Below are 18,617 nucleotides of genomic sequence, written 5' to 3'. Positions count from 1 at the left end.
GAAGGGGAATCCATCTGTGGCTCTATTCAGCAAGCCCTAGTGGCATCAGGACCCACTGCTCCATGTTTTCAAATTCTTTGGCAGGATGGTCAAAAGGAGAATTCACTGCCCTGGAAACTAAGTCTTAGTAATAATAGCTAGCATTTACAAAACCCTTTGAGGTTTTCAAAGTGCCTAAAAATATTATCTTATCTTACCCTTACAATAACCCTGGGAAGCTAGTGCCATTTTACAGATGAGAAATCTGAGGCAGACAGATTGAGTCTCTCATATCCCCAAGGTCACATAGGTAGTAAGCGACTGTAGGTGGATTTGAACTCAGGTCTAGCATTCTATTCACTACGTCACTAGTTCTAAGAATGGAGCTTTCTCATCCCAGACTATCTTGCCACTTGGAAAAGCTGGTTGGGACGGTAGCAGGAATGCTATCAGCCTTTTCACTCACCTCCCTCTCCCCACAACTGGGAAAATGCTAGCAGCCAGGGAGCCCTTTTTCCAGCCTAGCCTCTAGTATCCCTGAAATAGCTCTGGAACGCCTGACTCCTAAGGTCCTGGCCCCATGGCTGTTCCCAGCCCAGCAGAAGGAATGTCTGCCCTTTATAAGAATGATAACAATAAAAACTCCAACCCTTCACACGTACATAGTGTTTTACAGTTCACAAAGCACTTTCACATTCATATTTAGCCCTCACAACACCACTGTGAGGTCAGCAGGGAAACGTTTCTCCACATTTTACAAGTGGGTAGGCTGAGGTATCAAGAGATCATAACTTGCTCTAGGTCACACAGCCTACAGTAGTAAGCACCAAAGCCAGGCAAGAACCCACATCATTTTGTGTTTGTTTGTTACTACATTTTTTCCTAGAGTTTGAATCAGCCTCAGTTCTGTTCCTCTCACTCTGCTTTATACAAAACAACGGCTCATAACAAAACTACAAACTTAGTGAAGTTTGAGTTCAAAGTCTTCCTCCTTGTCCAGGACTCCTCTTTCTTTCTAGGTAACCAGTGTCTTCCTCTTGGCCTGGGACCTTTGTAACAGCAGGAAATTGTCTGATGAACTAACATGTGTTCTCACTCCCCTTGGCCATTCTTGGGGATTGCTTAATGAAATGTTAAAAGTGTTAATGGTGGATTTTCAAACACTGTGACACTAAGATGGATGTGAATGCTTTGGGTGAGAACAAACCTTGAAGGTAGCAGCCTATGTATAAAGCCACAGGTTTTCCTTTACATGGGCCCTGTCTGCCCTTTAAAAAACTCACTCCATGGCTTCTTTACTTCCAGCCCCGTCCCTAGTCTCTCACCGCCATGTCCTCGGTGACCACAGAAAGCTCTGGTCACCTCTGTCTCCCAATAGCCTTGGGCGAGAACAAAGATCCCTGGCCTGTGCCCATCAGTCCTTCAGGTTCATGGAGTCTTTGTCCAGTGTAGAGAAGCGAATCAGCTTCAGGCTGGGTGGCTGGGGCTTCTTGTCATCCCAGAGGTACTCAGGGGACAGGACCTTGGAGGGCTTGTGGGAAATGAAGCGCCGATTCAGGTGGCTCTCCACCTGCCACGCTGCCATGATGCCATTGGCCTTGTCTGCCAGAATGGCCATGTGGCAGCCCCCTGTGAACTCATACACCCTTTCCACTCGACCACCAAAGACTGCCCCACCATAGTAGAAGTCTCCTTCACCATCAGCAACAAAAGCCGTGGACAAGGGCCTCCGTTCATAAGGGAACTGCCACCGAGGAACAGTAAAGTAGCCAGGGTGGATGGCAGCCACCAGGTCTCCTAAAGTCTCTGCACCCCAAGGATTCCAGAACACCATGTCTATATCAAGACAGTAAAGATAGTCTACCTCCCGATGGCCCCTGGAGGCAATGAATTTGTTGATTGATTCCATCCTATGCATGGAAATTTCCTCCCAGTGGGAAAAGCCCTGGATAGGGATGACTGAGAGGTTTCGGCCAGGTCCCAGGGGAACATGGGGTATTGCCTCTGGGTCATCAGTGAAGATATAATAGTTCACCAGAAAGCCTTGCATGAAGAATTCTTCAGCTGATTCCAGAAAACGACTGACAAATCTTGTGTATCTGGTGGATGTATACAGAACAAGGTAGGACATTATGAAGTGTGATGTGGACAGAAAAGACCTCACTTCTCTTTCCTTACCTTCACTTTTATTATTCTCTACACCTAGAATTCTCCCCCTTCTTCGTGCTACTTACCTATGTTCTACTCATCTTTCAAAGTCCCACCAAAGCTTCCCATCTTTGAGAAATCTTTAACCCCCCTATTTCTCACTGTTGAAGAGAATCTAGACATCAACCTTGAATGTCCTTAGGACAGGGACAGTGCCTTATACTTCTTCTCTATTCCTTCTCCTCATCCACCTACCCAGGGCCCAGCATTTGGATTATAGATTGATTTCAAGGTGGGGGGCAATGAGCAAGTTGGAGAGAAATGTCAAAGAGAAAAAGAGACAATTCCTGGTTCCCCGTCTCTAGCCCAGCACTCTTACTTCCCCACGGCAAATGCTGTGACCCCAATGGTGAGATTCAGCGGCTTATAGGCATTATTCAGGAGCTCTGAGTTGAATGTCCCTTCAGAGACAATTGGAGCCAGCCATGGTGTAAGCGTCAGTACATCTTTTCGTCTAGTGAGAGAGAAGGGAGAAAATAGTGAACTCAGTGTCCTTCTCTTCACCTTTCCTCAATCCCTGCTAGAACACAGAGTTAGAATCATGGGATTCCAGTGGATTCCAGTGGTCAGTTTGTATTTACGGAGTTTATTTGTGAAAAACACCTTCCAGGTCTGACATAAAATCTGACTTCACCTACACTCTTGTCCAAGGTGCTTTAGTCACTGAAAGCTTTCAGCTGTTCAGGTCAATTATGCTGGGGCTGTACCTTTAATTTCAGCTCATTGCAAAAAGACTTTTGTAAAAATGAGAAAGAAGTCCCCTAAAGGGACAGTGTTTGACTTTCAAATTCTTTAAAGTAGTGAGGGAAGCCTGGTCAGAACAGTGCGAAGCCACCAGATAAAGAGTATTCCAGGGGTCACTGGCCAAAGCTACTTTCTTCTCTCTCAGTAGGCAGAGCAACAGAATGAATCCTAGAATCTCAGGGAAATCAGAAGGCCTTTAGTTCAAGTTGCTCCTGAATCAAAGTCCCCTACACGTGGTGAGGCCCGGCCTCTTCTTGGAAACCATTTGTGATGGGGAACCTCTGACCTCCTCAGGTAGCTTACTCCACTTTGTGTCAGCTCTACATAGTGGCAAGTTTCCCCCCATATCAAGTCTACCTTCCTTTCAACAGTTTTTGTGACTTTCTCCTAGTTCTGATCTCTGGAGCAAAGCAGAGCTAATCCCCTCTTCAAATCCTTCAAGGCAGTGATTACACTGTCTTCCTTTCCCAATACATTTTCCCTTTTCCAGGCTAAGTAGCACAGTGGATAGGGCACAGGGCCTAGAGTCAGGAAGACCCGAGTTCAAACCCGCTTTCAAATACTTAAAAGCAGAGTGAACCTAGGCAAGTCACTTAACTTCTATTAGCCTCAGTTTCCTTAACTCTTAAATGAGGTTAATAATGTACCTACCTTATAGGTTTGTTGTAAAGGGTCGAATCAGATAATACTTGTAAAGTATTTAGAGTACTGACACATAATGGGTATTTAATAAATCCTTCCCTTTTTTCCTCTCCTTCCTTCCTTCCTTCCCTCCCTCCCTTTTTTCCTTCCTTCCTTCCTTTCTCATTCATATTGTATAGCTTCCTAACATAATGACATCTTGATCAATCTTCTCTGGCAGTGGTTTGTCTTTTTCTTTCTGTGACCCTTTCCTTCCTTCTGCAATATTTGCCAACAGCCCTCCCACCCTACTTTAGAGGCTAAATATCTTTTTACTCTCTACCCTGAATTCCCCCCCCCCCCCCCCCGCTCCTCTCTCCAGCACCTCATTCAACCTGGAAAGGATCTGAAATCAGTCATTTAGCCTTCAGTGTGAATGTCAGTCACTGTATTCTCTTTCCCAGGGAGGTTCCCACTTTAAGCCTGAATTCAAACTGAGGAATAAAAGTTTGGTTCCTCTTGGAAAAGGGTTGCAGACAGTAGGGAACAGGTAGGGAAGGAAATTAGGGGACAGGAAAGACCCTCCCAAATCTAATCATATTATAAAAGTGGTTGGTGATTCTATCTTCATATAGAGCTATGCCAGACTACAAGTATAGGTTTTCCCACAGTAAATGAGCCCCGTCCCTGGCTATCCTCTGGGTGAGCCATCCTTCCCAGTGTAGACACACGATTTACATCTGGAACAACACTGATACACTCTGACGCTATCTGACTTTCCTTTTCTATATAAAACCAGGAGCTCCTTTAGCATCCTCTTCATCTCTAAAGGTCTCTAAGGTCCTTTTGGGCTTGGAATTCCATATCCTAAGTAGTCTTTTCTAGCTCTGATATTCTCTAGTTCTACCAGATATTGAAAAGTGGTTGTATGAAAATGGAATTATATCATATGAAAGCTGGAAGGAACCTAAGAGTTCATCTACTCCAAAGCTCCCATTTAACAGAAGAAGGGAACTGAGTCTTAGAGAAAGGAAGATTTGTCCAAGGTCATGTGTTGAGCAATGGCAGTAAAACCAGGCAAGGGGACTCTCTGCCCACTGTTCTTTTATTTATTTATTTTTTATTTTTAGGCAGTTGGGGTTAAGTGACTTGTCCAGGATCACACAGCCAGTAAGTGTCAAGTATTTGATCTGAGGCCAGATTTGAACTCAGGTCCTCCTGACTTCAGGGCCGATGCTCTATCCACTGCACCACCTAGCTGCCCCTGCCCACTATTCTTTCTACTACTCTTAGCTTCCTGTCTATGGTGATAAAAGTTTTCATAGGATCACAGCTGGAACATACACCATAGGTCATCCAGTTCAACCTTCTTATTTAATTTTAGTTTTAACTAGTTGTCTGGTTTTTTTTTTTAAAGACTAGGTCTCCATATTTTGCCTAGGCTGGAAGTGTAGGGGCTGACTACTTAGGGGCCCAATCCCCAGAAAGAATGGCATGGAATTTTGTCTGTTCCATTTCTCACCTAGGCTGGTTTGCTCCTCCTTAGACAACTGGCTCTCAAATCCCCCAAACACCCTCTCTGAGTCCTGGGGGCTCACTGGCTGATACTGGACTTAGCGTAGATAACCAATCAGCTTAGTCCACTGCTGCTCAGAGCTCCTGAGCTCAAAAGATCTGCCAAACTCAACTCCTCTCCCAAGTAGCAAGGATAACAGATATGCATCACCATGCCTGATAACACCCTTCTTTTACCCAAGAGGAAAGTGAAGCCAAAATATGTAGAGGACTTACTCAATTCACACAGCTACTTTGAGGCTGAGCTAGGATTTGAACCTAGGACTCCAAATCCAGAGCTCTTTTTACTATACCATCTACGTCCAAGATCAAGACCATTTTCTTCTGAGTTCAACTTTTCTTCAGAGTCTCAATTCATACCAACATATTCTAATTCAGTAGCATTTTTTCATTCTGCAATGGGTACCCCTAAACAATCTACCAGTTTCCCTTGTTATGACTGTCACTGGCCCTGTGGCTGGCCTCTGGCAGCTGGGCTGAAGGATGTGGATGGGATGGGCTCTTCTTGGCCACTGCACGCATGCAATGAACCATCAAGCCACTTTGCTCTCTGGCCAGCTGTAGGTCATCTCCCTCCTCCCTTTCTACATCAAGTACACAATTTCTGAAGGTTCTAAAGCAATGAATCAAACTTCCCTGACAAGTGAGAGAATTTATCCAGCAGGAAGTACCCTCTCTACCTCCCCACTCCCTCACCTCAGTCCTCACCAAGTACATTTCATTTCCAACCCAGTGGACAGTAACTTACTGCTGTTCTAACAGCTTCGGCTGAGGATAGAGTAATCTGCAAAGAAAGACAAACAAGGCATGAGGTTCACATTCTAGACACAGCCCCGCCAGTTTTGACCACTGTAAAGACAGGAAAAGAAGCAATTCTTCTTACTGGGGAAAAGGTCGAAATTTCTTTTCTTCTGTGGCTGGCAACTTCATAGAACTATATCATAGGGGAAAAAAGAGATATGAGAGTTTAGACTTTATGGTCCTTTAGGAAGAAATGGGGATGCTTTAGGTGGGCACTTACAAGGCCTAAGATGGTAGCACTGGCTGTCCCAAGATCCCAGGTAGGGTCATGTCCTTCTCCTACTACTGTGACGTTCCACCATTAGTCAGTCACTTCTGTTGGTTAGCAACCCAGATAACAACAGTAAAGGTAGCAAGCATAGTGGATAAGGAGTTGGCCTTGGAGCCAGGATGACATGGGCTCTGATACATCCTGTCCTTGTGACTCTGGCCTCTCAGTACTTCAGACAATTAATTCTCCAAGACTAGAAATTGCAATGACTAATGTGGAAATATGTTTAATATGACTGCACGTGTATAGCCTACATCAAATTGCATGCTGTCTTGGGGAGGGGGGAGGGGAAAATTTGGAACTCAAAATCTTATAAAAGTGAATGCTGAAAACTAAAAATAAATAAATAAATATTTTTTTAAATGAAGACTAGAAGTCACAGAGGATGTGCTGACCTGGGTTGGCAGAGGGAGTTTCCTCCTACATCAGTGGAATCACAGATCCAATCCCTAGGCCTGATCATAATAGTAACAGTTGATGTTTTACACAGTATTTTAAAGTTTGAAAACCAATTTGCACATGTGATTCCAATTTATCTTCTCAACGCTGTTATGTTACGTGCTGTATTATCATCCCCATTTTGCTGGTAAAGAAAATGAGGCTGAGAGGTTAAGTGACTTAGTTATCCAGGGGCACACTGCTAGTAAGTATTAGAGGTGAAATTAGAACCCAGCTCAAGCGATTATACATTTAAAGCTGAAAGGGTCCTTGGAAGCCATTAAATCCAACTCCGCCCATTTTGCCAATGAGGTAAAGAAACGGCACACCCAGGGTCATATGACCTATCTGAGGTGGACTTCAAACACAGGTCTTTTAGACTACAAGTCAGCCTGTTTCATTCTGCACTACTCCACGCTGCCTATAAATGGGGTGCATGGGTTGCAGAAAGCCCCCGTGTCCATGTTCCTGTGCCTGGGAAAGAGTGTGGGTAAGAAGTGGGGGTGAGCTGGTGGGCAGGCTGCCATAAATCCCACCCAGCGCCCTCCAGGAAGGTGAGCTGGTAACGCATGAGGAGGATTCTAGGATGTTAGTGTGAGAGGATCCTGGTTCTAGAGCTGGGAGGGACCTCAGAGGCCACCCAGCATAAATTCCTCACTTGACAGATGAGGAAACTGAAGTCCCAGGATATTAAGTTAGTTGCTCAAGTCCCATAGAGGCAGTGAGTGTCAGGGACAAGACATCACTTCCTTGTGGAATACAGACTGAGGCATCTGTAGAAACAAAACAACCATGGCTTTGGTGAGGTGAAAAGAACACTGGCTTAAGAGTCAGGAGACCCGAGTTCAAATCCCAGCTCTATTATTTAATAGCTATATGGTCCTAAACAAGTCGCTTAATCAAATGAGATAACATTCTGCAAAAAGTGCTTAGCATAGAGCCTGGCTCATGTTGTTCAGTCATTTTTTGACTCTTCATGACCCCGTTTGGAGTTTTCTTGGCAAAGATACTGGAGTGGTTTGCTGTTTCCTGCTCCAGATCTTTTTACAGGTGAAGAAACTGAGACAAACAGGATTAAGTGACTTGCCCAGGGTCACACAGCTAACAAGTGTCTGAGGTCACATTTGAACTCAGGTCTTCCTAACTCCAGGCACAGCACTCTATCTACTGAGCCACCTAGCTGCCCTTCTGGCTCATACTAGATGCTACATAAATGCTTATTCACTTCCCTTCCCCCTTCCCACTCAATTACTCTGAGACTCGATTTTCTCATCTGCAAAATGGGAATAACATCACTTGTACCGCCCCTGTCACAGAGTTGTTGTGAGGAAGATGCTATTACTAAAGAGGCATCTGGGCACTAAGGGAGTTGTCCTGTATGATAGCAAGATCCCAGGAGCATGAATTCAAAGCTGCAGCTGCAGCAGCAGACCTCCTACCAAGTCATGGAGTGTCCTTGGTCATGGCACTTCTTCAAGAGCTTGTATGCAATTTCTTCCTCTATGCAGTTGGGGTAATAATTCCCGCCTGGCCTCCTTCACAAGGTCATTTTAAAAATTAAATTCACTCAACAAGCATTTATTAAAAGTCTGCTAAGTCCAAAACATTATGGCTAAAAAAAATTACAATCGATGTTTTCAAGGAATTTACATTCCACTGATAGAAACACAGATAAGTAAAATACAAGACAGGAAGTGAATAGGGCAAAGGAAAGATCCAGACACGTGTGTGTGTGTGTGTGTGTGTGTGTGTGTGTAGAATCAAGGAAGACTACAAAGATTACATGGAAGAAGGGCTGTTCAAGCTGAATCTTGAAGGAAGAGTTTTGAAACAGGATAGTTTGGGGCAGCTAGGTGGGGCAGTGGATAGAGCACCACCCTCGGACTCAGGAGGACCTGAGTTCAAATTTGATCTCAGACACTTACTAGCTGTGTGACCCTGGGTAAGCCACTTAATTCTGTTGCCCTCCAAAAGAAAAAAAAGAAAAAAAAAGATACTACTTGGAAAGTGCTTTTTAAATTGCTAAAGCAGTAACTATATACATAATATAAGAAAAAAAAGTTATCACTGGAGATCACATAGCCATTTTACTGAAGATGCAGAAGGGGAAAGTGATTCATGTGGTCAGGGAACAAACTTGGATTTGAATCCATGTTTCCAGGCTATAGTAGCTTCACTACATTTGTGTCTTCAAGTTAAAGTCCTTTGTGAGAGGGAGTTTTTTACAGAATCTGGAGGAGCACAGGATACCTGCTGAAAGACAACACATCACAGTAATGCCTGCCTCACTGGTGCTTCAGATTTACAAATAACTTTTCCTATAAAGCCCTGAGCGAGAAGTAGTGTACTATTAGCTCAATTTCATAGATGAGCAGACTGAGGATCAGCTAACTTGTGACGGCCCCCAGGTCACAGAGTTCACATGGAAGCCCGAGTTCAAACTTGGGCTTGCTGATTCCATGACCAGTGGTCTTTCTGTCATGCTCTATTCTTACCTGAATAACTTCAGGAACCAAGCCAATACTATGCCTTTACACAACTTTACTCAACAATATTCTTGGAGATTTATTACCTTTATTCCACACCCAAATCCAACTCAATACTTACAAGGCTTCTGGGCAGGGGAGGTAATATGGGAGGTAATGGACAGACCAGTTCCAGGTTAACATCCTGAAAGGAAAGAGATCTGATGCATGTTTCTTCAGAGAAAAGAGCGTTTGCTTAGCAACAATTAAGTTTACCAATAACATATTCTGAGAATTATTGGGCCACTTTGACCCAACTGTTGACGTAAGTTAGCAAATGGCTGGATTAGAGAAAAGCAGTCTGGATTGTCTGCACAGAAGAGAAAAGTGGGAGATCAAGGGAGAAGAGAACCACATTCCCAATGTCATGACTCTAGGAAATTCTTCATAGTATTTACAAATGACTGATTTAAAAACTGACCCTTTCATGTAAACAGGCACTGCTCTCCTGTCTCCCTTCCCCAGCCCCACAGCCCTGGCTGCCAGAGCCCCCTCCCCATCTGCTGAAGCCCTAGCCATACTATCCACCCAGACCACAATTCCTGCAGCCTCACCTCCAGGTGGGGCTATTACAAGGGTCAAAAGAATTCCCAGTGCTATAGGTTTAGGGTTAAAATGTATTCTTGGCATCCCCAGGTAGAATAAATTTCCCCAAAAATATTATAAAAAAAGATAATTGGAGTCATTAATCCTAAGATAAAGGTATATTTTGGGTTAAAACAGGGACCTTCATTATCATGAATAACAGCATTTCTGTGTGAAAATGCATTCCCACTTCCAAACAACCAACCCCATACAACCTATTTGTAAACTGAATGCTGCCTCTTTTTATTTCCCTCTATTTGGAGAGATATTTCATCCCCATTATTGATAGGATCTCTCTTTCTCTCTCTCCTGCTCCCTCTCATCCCTCCCCTCCCTTCAACATAGTACTTTGATTCAATAAATATTTATCAAGTCATTAAGTCCTATCTTGAGTGGAGAACTGTGTTCAGTCCAGGGAGGAGACACATGTTTTAGAGAGGACACAAGTCTCTAAGTTTACAGAGCTCATAGTCTAGGAGGGGGAGAAGAAACAAACACAGATAACTACTATACAATATTCTATGATAAGTACATTAAAGAAGTATAAAACCAAGTGCCATGTGGGACCCAAAGCAGAATAACATTTCCAAAGGGGTACGGGGAGAGGGCAGGGAATTTCACCTTCTGGAAGATGTAGACTTTGAAGGATGGGTAGCAATTCCCACAGGTAAAGAGGACAGAGGATATGGCACATATAGTGAACAAAGGGATGTAGTAAAAGGATCATAGACTGAAACCTGGAAGGAACCCAAGAGGTCATTTAGCCCAACCATCTCATCTTAGAGATAAGGAAACTGAGACCCAGATAAGTGACTTGTCCAAAGTCACACAGGCAGTAAGTGGCAGAGTTGGGACTTCAATCCAGGACTTCTGTCTCCAGATCTAGCATTCTTTCCACTGTACCATGGTGACCCTCTAAGTCAGGAGGGCTCAGAGTGTGCTCAGGGGACAAAGTGTCCAGTTTTGAGGAGGACAGTCATATTAGCGAGTCTACAAGGGCACGGCCAGATTGTGGGGGGCCTTGAATGTCAGGCAAACAAGTGTGAACTTGGCTCAGTAGGCAACAGGGAACCACTGGAGATTTACAGTGTTGGAATATTCATAAACATAATAATGAAAAGGATAGAATGAACAGCATCAGTAACCAATACACATCTAAGGGCATCTCCAGGTAGGCCTTGAAGGAATCTCTTCCAGCACCAATCAAAGGTTGCTAAGGAGCAAGCGCTTAGCTATACTGCCTAGGACATCAGAACAGGAAAAGGGATCAAAGTTTTGGGTTCCTACTTTTTAAACAAAAAGGAAAAAAAACAAACACACATTTCCTTCCTTCCTTCCTTTATCCTGGAGATTCTATATCCATAGTCCGTATCTATATACATATCTATATTCATATATCTATCGATCTCTATCCATATCCATATATATCTATATTCATATATATAATCTATATGTATCTATGTATCTGTCTGTCTGCCTGTCTATCTATCTATCTATCCATCCATCTATCTGACTCAATCTCTATGAGTGAACAGGTGGGTGCGAGGTTAGTGTGAGTGCTCAAGCCTAGACAGGCTCTCCCCAGGGTGTCAAATTAAACTCACCAAATGACCAAGAAGATGCTGAGTAAGGTGAGGGTGATGGCTGCCAGCAGCATGCTTCTCCAACGCATTGCTGCGGATTGTGAAGGCTGATTCCAGCGTTGTCGAGCCTGGCGCGCCGTCTTCTACAGCCTGCTAAATAAAAGTGCAGGCAGAGATAAAGTCACAGCCCCCTCTTCATCCTATTACTTAGCATGGCGAAAACAGTCCCTTTCTGTGTAGCTGTTTGACCGAAAGAAAGCTTCTGCCTGAGACTTGGGAGGGGAGGTAGGTGGTGAAGCGCACAGAGCACGGGTTCTGGAGTCAGGAAGACTCATCCTCCCGAGTTCAAATCCGGCCTCAGACACTTCCCAGTTGTGTGACCCTGGGGAAGTCACTTAACCTTATGTGCCTGTTTCCTCCTCTGTACAATGAGCTGGAGAGGGAAATGGCAAACCGTTCCAGTATCTTTGCCAAGAAAACCCCAAATGGGGTCACAAAGAGTTGGACATGCCTGAAATGACTGAACAAGCAAGCAAGTGACTTGGGAAGCTTCTCTTGATCCCCTCCCCCCCCAAGCTGCTAGGGCCCTCCCCAGTTTACTCCGTATTTATTTTTTGTATGAGCTTATGTAGGTGTTGTCACCCTTGATAAAATGCAGTTCTTTAGTGTGTGGACTGGTTCATTTTTGTCTTTGTGTCCCCAGAGTGCTTAGCACACATTAGTCATGACTCTTTGTGACCCCACTGGGGATCTTCTTGGCAAAGATACTAGAGTGGTTTGTCATTTCCTTCTCTAGCTCATTTTACAGATGAGGAAACTGAGGCAAACGGGGTTAAGTGACTTGTCCAGGGTCACACAGCTAGTGAGTGTCTGAGGCCACATTTGAACTCAGGGAGATGAATATTTCTGACTCCAGGCCTGGCACCGTATGTGCCACAGCGCCATCTGGCACATAGTAGGCACTTAATAAATGCTTCCTGACTGATCAATTGAACAGCCCCTTAGGATGGGATGATTAGGCTTAGATTCTCCCAAACGATACCTGGCAAGTTGGCATGGTATCTTATCTTAGGGACCTACGGCTTCTCCCTATTATGATCTCATATCCCACATATCATTTTCCGCAGGATTTCTTTTATTATTAGTGACTTCTTTTCTCAGGAATCCAAAGCAACGTCTCCCCTATAGTATTACTTTCCCCTTCTATGAAGTCAAAGAGTCACTGAGTTTTTTGCTGTTTCTCACCTTTACCTTCAGCCTCAGACTGAGAGCCTTGACCCCAACCACAAGCCTCCAATTCTAGCCACAGACTGAGCCAGCACAGAGGGCCTGGGGTCAGATCTCAGCTCTGCCATTTTTATCTGTTTGGTTTTGAGATAGTTTCTTGATTTCTTTGGGCCTCAGTTTCTTCATCTGTAAAATGAGGAGGTTAGAGTAGATTATTTCCCAGGTCCCTAAATCTAAGATGCTATAATCCCTGACCACTGACTGGATCCTAATCCTGACTTCAGGTTGACCAATGACTGATCCCAACCATAGAACCAGAGCAATGGAAGAGACTTTATATATCTTTAAATCCAACCTCTTGCCCAGCCAGTTACCTTACAAAGGTATGGGGACCGGACAAGAGTGTGAATGCCTCCTATCTTCCTGATCCTGATTCCTGATTCCTACGTGCCTAGCACATAGGAGGTGCTTTATAAATGTTTATTGAATGAATTGTTGCACTGCCAGGATTACATACGAGCTACTGTTCCCATCCCTCAACATTCTGCCCGCAATGTTCTCCTGCACTCGTCACATCCATTATGCATTATCATTTTATGCCTCCTGGTGTTAGTTATTTTTTCATAGGTATATAACTCATCCTCTTTTCCAGGCTCTAATATCCTGGAGTGCAGGGACCATACATATCTCATTCATCTGTGTCCCTCTCGGTGCCTAAGCCAGACTTTGAACACACTAGGTGATCAGTACGTGGTTGTTGGATTACTGGTTGACTAACCCACTTCCTGAAATAACGGGATCACAGATTTAGAGTTGGAAGAGACATAACACATCATCAAGTCCAACCCCCCTCATTTCATAGATTAGGAAGCTGAGGCCTGAAGAGATTAAATGACTTGCCCAGGGTCCCACAGATGGCAAGCATCTGAGGTAGGATTAGAACCCAGGTTTTCCTGACTCCAAATTCAGTACTCCATAGTCTAGTCTCTGGACAGATCTTTCTCCTCCACTTAAATGAAGGCAATTGTCTCCATCAGGTTCTCAAGATGGATTTCAGGACAGCAGGACACATTCCTCGGGCCGTGGGGACCTCATTGGCCAATGTGCTTTGGCATGGGCACTTTCTTTAGTTTTACCAAAGCTTCCATGGCCAGAGTGTTCCTGTGCCTGCCATCTCTTCACGATGTCCTAAGTTTGGTCCCGATTCTAATATCTACAGAACAAAGAAGAACAGGTACCAATTGCTGCTGAGGATTCAATGAGCTCAGCTTTTAACTCTAGAACAGGAGGAGAGGCCTTGAGGGTATAGTGGAAAAGAACCCTGGATCTGAAAGCAAAGGGCCTGAGTTCATATTGCATGTCTCAAACTCGCTACTTGTGTCACCTGGGACAAAGCTCTTAACTTCTCTGGACTTGTTACCTCATCTATAAAATAAGTGCGTAGGATTAGATAGACCCTGAGGACCCTTCCAGGCCTAGGATCTTTCTCCCTATTTCTGTTCCTAGTAGGTGTGGAGACCTCCCAGCGACCAGAGAAGCTCTGCCTCTACCCCAACCAAAGACAGGCTTCCCTTTTAGGCCTCTAATCTATTCTCTTTTAGGTTATATTAAACTCAGGCGGGCCCAAGGGTGCCCACATTCAGCATGGCGTAAGGGCTGGCAAAGTTTCCACTGTAAGGTCAGAGCTCACCTTAGAGGTTCTAGATGATGGATCTTATTTGCCTACACTTACAATAGCCGTCTGCTTCTCAGGGTTCTGTCCTGGACCCTCTTTTCTTCTCCCTATACTACTTCATTTGGTGATCAACTCCCATGGATTTACCATCTGTACACTGATGCTTCTCAAATCTCCCTATCCTCCCCAGCCTCTCTACTGACATGCAATCTTGCGTCTCCAACTGCCTTTTGGTTATCTTGAACTGGATATACAGTAAACATCTTAAACTCATTATGTTCAAAATAGAATTCATTATCTTCCCCTGCTAAACTTTCCCTGAACCCCTACCTTTCCCGTTACTACAGAGAACACCACCATCCTCCCGGTCCCTCAGACTCAGAGCTCAGGAGTTATCCTGGACTCCTCACTATCTCTCACTCCGCATAGCCAAGCTGTTGCCAAGGCCTTTCCATATCACCTTTGCAGCATCTCTAGACTATATTCCCTTCTCTCCAACACTGCCACCAGACCCTCGTCACCTCACACCTGGACTACTGCCATGGCCTGCTGGTAGGTCTGCTTACCTCAAGTCTCTCCCCACTTCAATCCATTCTCCAGTCAGCCTTTAAAGTGATTTTTCTACAGCCCATGTCCAATCACATCACACATACACACGCTCTCTACAATAAACTCCAGTGGATCCAGAACTCCTATTGCCTCTAGGATCAAATACAAAATGCATTCAAAGCCCTTCATAACCTTGCCCCCTCCTTCCTACCTTTCCACTCCAAATCAGGAACTCTTCAATCCAGTGACACCTGGCTTCCTGACTATTCTACAAACAAGACACTGTTTCTTAGATCTGGGCATTTTTTCTGGCTGTCTTCCACATGCTTGGAATGCTCTTTTTCCTTCGTTCTGACTACCGATCTTCCCGGCTTCCTTAAAGTCCCAACTAAAATCCTCTTTTCTATAGGAAGCTTTCCCTAGCCCCTCTCCATTCTAGTGTCTTCCCTTTGTAAATTAGCTCTCATGTATCTTGCATATAGCTTGCTTTGTACGTATTTGCTTGCATGTTTTCTCCCCCACTCAATTGTAAACTCCAAGAGGACAGGGACTGTGTTTTCCTTCTTTTTGTATTCCCAACACTTAGCTCAGTGCCTGACACATATTAGGTGCTTAATGAATATTTATTGACTTATTTATTGTTACCCAGTCTGCTCCTCCCAACACTTAGCACAGTGCCTGACACATAGCAGGTGCTTAATGAATATTTACTGACTTATTTATTGTTACCCAGTCTGCTCCTCCCTAGATCAGGAAGATAATCAGACTCTTCCTTCACAGTCTGGATGTATGGCTGCTCACCCACCATGGTAAATAGCAGGCTCAGGACAGTGTTTCTTAATGGTGTCTTTTTTTTTTTAAAGTAAGGGGTAGGGAGGAATAAATGCCTGAATTCTCCCTTTCTCCATCATTTTGAGGAGAAAATAGTTGATTGAATCAATCAACCAAAAAGAATTTTTTAAGTGCCTACTAGTGGCACTGTGCCACCTACTGGGAGTACAAAGACAAAAAAAAATCCTTGCCTTCAGGGAGCTTACATTCTAACAGAGGAGACAGCACATACATATATACAAATACATGCAGAATATATACATAATGAATACAAGACAGTTTGAGGAAGGGGAGCCCTTAGAGCTAGGGTACAGGTGGAGCATCAGGACCACAGATTTAGAGTTACAGCAGAGTTTGTTTTTTGTTTTTTTCCCAAAAAAATCTCTTTTGTGTTATAGATCCTTTTGGCAGTCTGGTAAAGCCTACAGACCTCAGAACAACACCTAAAATACATAGGATTACAAAGGAAACTAAATAATTAAAACAGTTATCAAAACGTTAAAACAACAACAAAAAACACACAAGTTCACAGACCCCAGGTTAAGAAGCCCTGAGCTACAAGTAAAAAAGTTTTTAGAAGTTATCTAGTTCAATCTCACCCATTTTACAGATGAAGTAACCAAGGCCCAGAGAAGGGAAGTGACTTGTCCATAGCACTATGGATAGTGACAGAGTCAACTGGACCCAGGTTCTGCTTTTTCATCCAATGCTCTTCCCACTACACCATGTTGCTTTTTTTCTTTAGCTTCCTCATTTATAAAATGGGGATAAAAATGTCACCTATCTCACAAGGTTGTTGCAAAGACCAAAGATATTATATGTAAAAAGCAATATGCAAACCTTAAAGCACTACATAAAAACCACCACCATCATCCTTATCATTTTCTTCTTCCTATGATTAAAAGTAGTAGACTGAAAAATCAAATTTCCTGGGAAATTAATTCCCAAGTCCTCTTGAAGGCTGTGCCAGTGCATTAGGAGATTCTATTTACTTGTTTGGCCAGTGAGAGACCAATCCTTCCCTCCTCCCCCTTCCCCAGGCAGCCTCTGACAGCTGGCAGTCTGGGTGCAGCTATAGCTGCAGGGAACCATTGGTGTTTATATGGTTAGTTTCCAGGCTTCTTACTGGGAGGCATCTGGGTGGGAGGTCGGTAAGAGCTGTGGGCCAGGATTATTTTTAAGCCATTTCCCTGTGTGTCTGGTTCCCACAAAACAGGGTAAAGCCCCTAGAGCCTGGGATTTTTCAGTCCAGTTCTCTCTAAACTGTGGCAGTTTTGTTGAGAAACAAATATGGGGTGATAGAACTGAACCCTGGCCTGGGAACCAGGGTTCTAGTGCTAGCAATAACACTACCTTGCTGTGCTGCTTTAAGCAAGTTATTTCACTCCCCCTCTGAGCCTGTTTCTTAATCAGTAAAATAAGGGGGTTGCAGTTTCTTAACCTGGCGTACACAGTCTTCCATGGGGTCTGTGGAGAGACTACAGAGAGGATATGAACTTGGTTAGGAAAAATATAAATGTTAATTAGTTTCAGTAACCCTTAGTTTCCTTTGTACCCTATATTTTTTTATTTTATGAATTTAAAAATATTCTTCTGAAAAAAAGATATCCACAGGTTTCCCCAGATTGCCAAAGGGGTCCATGACACACACAAGATTAAGAACATCTACATTACACAGTTTCTAAGCTAGGTTCCTTTCAGCTCTAAGATGCCTAGGATTCATTAGAAGAATAAATTTCCAGAGACTGTGCTTAAAATAAATACATGGTGAAGCCATTTCTTCCTTCTCCCCTCCCCCAATTGCCAGAAGCCCTAGGCCAGCTACTCCCTTCAGGGTTGCCCACTCAGGGAATGCTGTTTCTTTGTGATTAGAAAATTGGCTGAGGAGCCAGATCCTACTAGATCCCCCAGTGACGATTTTCCTACAGAGACAGAAGAGACCCTCCCCGCACCCCAACTCACCCCTAAGCCTGGGGAGGGCAGCAAGCAGTAGTGAAAAGCAGAGAGAGAGGCAGACAGGTAAGCTGGCTGGGAGGTGGGCAAGCAGGCTAGGTGGTGGGCAGGCAAGATGGACTCTCGTGGTCTCTTCGGAGAAGGGCGCAGGCGGCAATCTAGCCTCAGCCAGTTTTAGCAGCACCTCAATTAGGCTTCCTCTCCCTATGTCCTTGGCGTCACAATCACTAAGGTTTCTGAGAATCCGGGGGCTGGGAACATAAGTCCTGCTGCAGAGGAAGATCTCTACTGCCTAGACCACGCCTGAGCGGAGCCACCGCCCTAAGCCCCCAAGGCTGCTGTAATCAGGCACTGCGTGGCTTTCCGGCAGGCCCTGGTCAATTTCACTCCAAACTCGAATTCGCCGTTGTTCTGGCTTGCTGCGCTTCCCTTTTCTCTGTGCTGGAGGGGAACAGCTTTTTTTCTCTTTGAGGCTAAGAACTGAAAGGGGAGGGATGGAATAAAAGCGAAAGGGAGGGAGGCACCAAGGGAGAGAGAAGGGGGAGGGAGAGAGAAGGGGGAGGGAGGGGTTGCTTGGCTAGAGGTACGCACCGTTTAGAAAGAAAATTCACTCCATTCTCTACCAGCCAATTTTCCTGTATCTGTAAACACATAAGCATGCATACCAATACACCTGCACGCACGTGTCTGGACTCACGGACTCTCACGTATACACAACATATACTTTCAACCCCTTCAACACATGAGCCAAATGTGTGACCCTAATGTCTCAAGGTCATTCTTCAAAGTTTACCTGGGGGCTCCTTGGTTGGAATATAGAGATTTAGACCTTTTTTAGGTTTGAGTAGCTATGTGGGCAGTGAAAAACAATATAATATTTATAGAGCCCTTTAAGGTTTGCAAAGTGATTTACGTATATTATCACATTTGATCTTCACAAAAACCTTGTCAGATAGGGACTATTATCACCCTCATTTTACAGATGAAGAAACTGAGGCTGAGAGTGGTGGAGTGACTTGCCCAGGGTCACAAGACTAGTTAATGTCTGAGGC

At 44.3% G+C, this 18,617-nt stretch overlaps 1 protein-coding gene across 5 annotated transcripts; it reads right to left on the bottom strand.

Moving 5' to 3' along the window:
• Positions 1-630: 630 nt before the first annotated feature.
• GBGT1 (globoside alpha-1,3-N-acetylgalactosaminyltransferase 1 (FORS blood group)) lies at positions 631-18,056 on the bottom strand. Of its 5 annotated transcripts, XM_078149973.1 has the most exons (8): positions 17,575-18,056; positions 12,576-12,743; positions 11,352-11,483; positions 9,245-9,307; positions 6,011-6,061; positions 5,876-5,911; positions 2,507-2,641; positions 631-2,078 (listed from the first exon to the last, which is right to left on the bottom strand). In XM_078149973.1, the coding sequence occupies exons 3-8, from the start codon at positions 11,417-11,419 to the stop codon at positions 1,394-1,396; spliced, it is 1,038 nt and encodes a 345-aa protein (XP_078006099.1). In that variant the 5' UTR covers positions 11,420-11,483; positions 12,576-12,743; positions 17,575-18,056; the 3' UTR covers positions 631-1,393. The 5 variants fall into 5 exon arrangements, with proteins under 5 accessions (XP_078006099.1, XP_020837654.1, XP_020837656.1 ...); XM_020981995.2 differs by lacking the exon at positions 12,576-12,743 and having other exon boundaries at positions 11,352-11,480; XM_020981997.2 differs by lacking the exon at positions 12,576-12,743 and having other exon boundaries at positions 17,750-18,056.
• Between the last annotated feature and the right edge of the window lie 561 nt (positions 18,057-18,617).

Source organism: Phascolarctos cinereus, unplaced genomic scaffold (assembly GCF_003287225.1).
Source record: "Phascolarctos cinereus isolate Bilbo 61053 unplaced genomic scaffold, phaCin_HiC Scaffold_2;HRSCAF=192, whole genome shotgun sequence".
In the NCBI taxonomy this organism is placed as follows: Eukaryota; Metazoa; Chordata; class Mammalia; order Diprotodontia; family Phascolarctidae; genus Phascolarctos; species Phascolarctos cinereus.
The sequence above is the reverse complement of the archived record's forward strand: the minus strand, read 5'-3'. Positions and strand labels throughout refer to the sequence as shown.

What these genes read in the sequence shown, in the direction of transcription:
- GBGT1 (XM_078149973.1), bottom strand. Translation starts at nt 11,419, where the DNA reads ATGCGTTGGAGAAGCATGCTGCTGGCAGCCATCACCCTCACCTTACTC. An exon ending in AAATTTCGACCTTTTCCCCA is followed by an intron (nt 5,912 to 6,010) that starts GTAAGAAGAATT and finishes CTTTCTTTGCAG; the next exon opens with ATTACTCTATCCTCAGCCGA. An exon ending in ACAGCATTTGCCGTGGGGAA is followed by an intron (nt 2,079 to 2,506) that starts GTAAGAGTGCTG and finishes TACATCCACCAG; the next exon opens with ATACACAAGATTTGTCAGTC.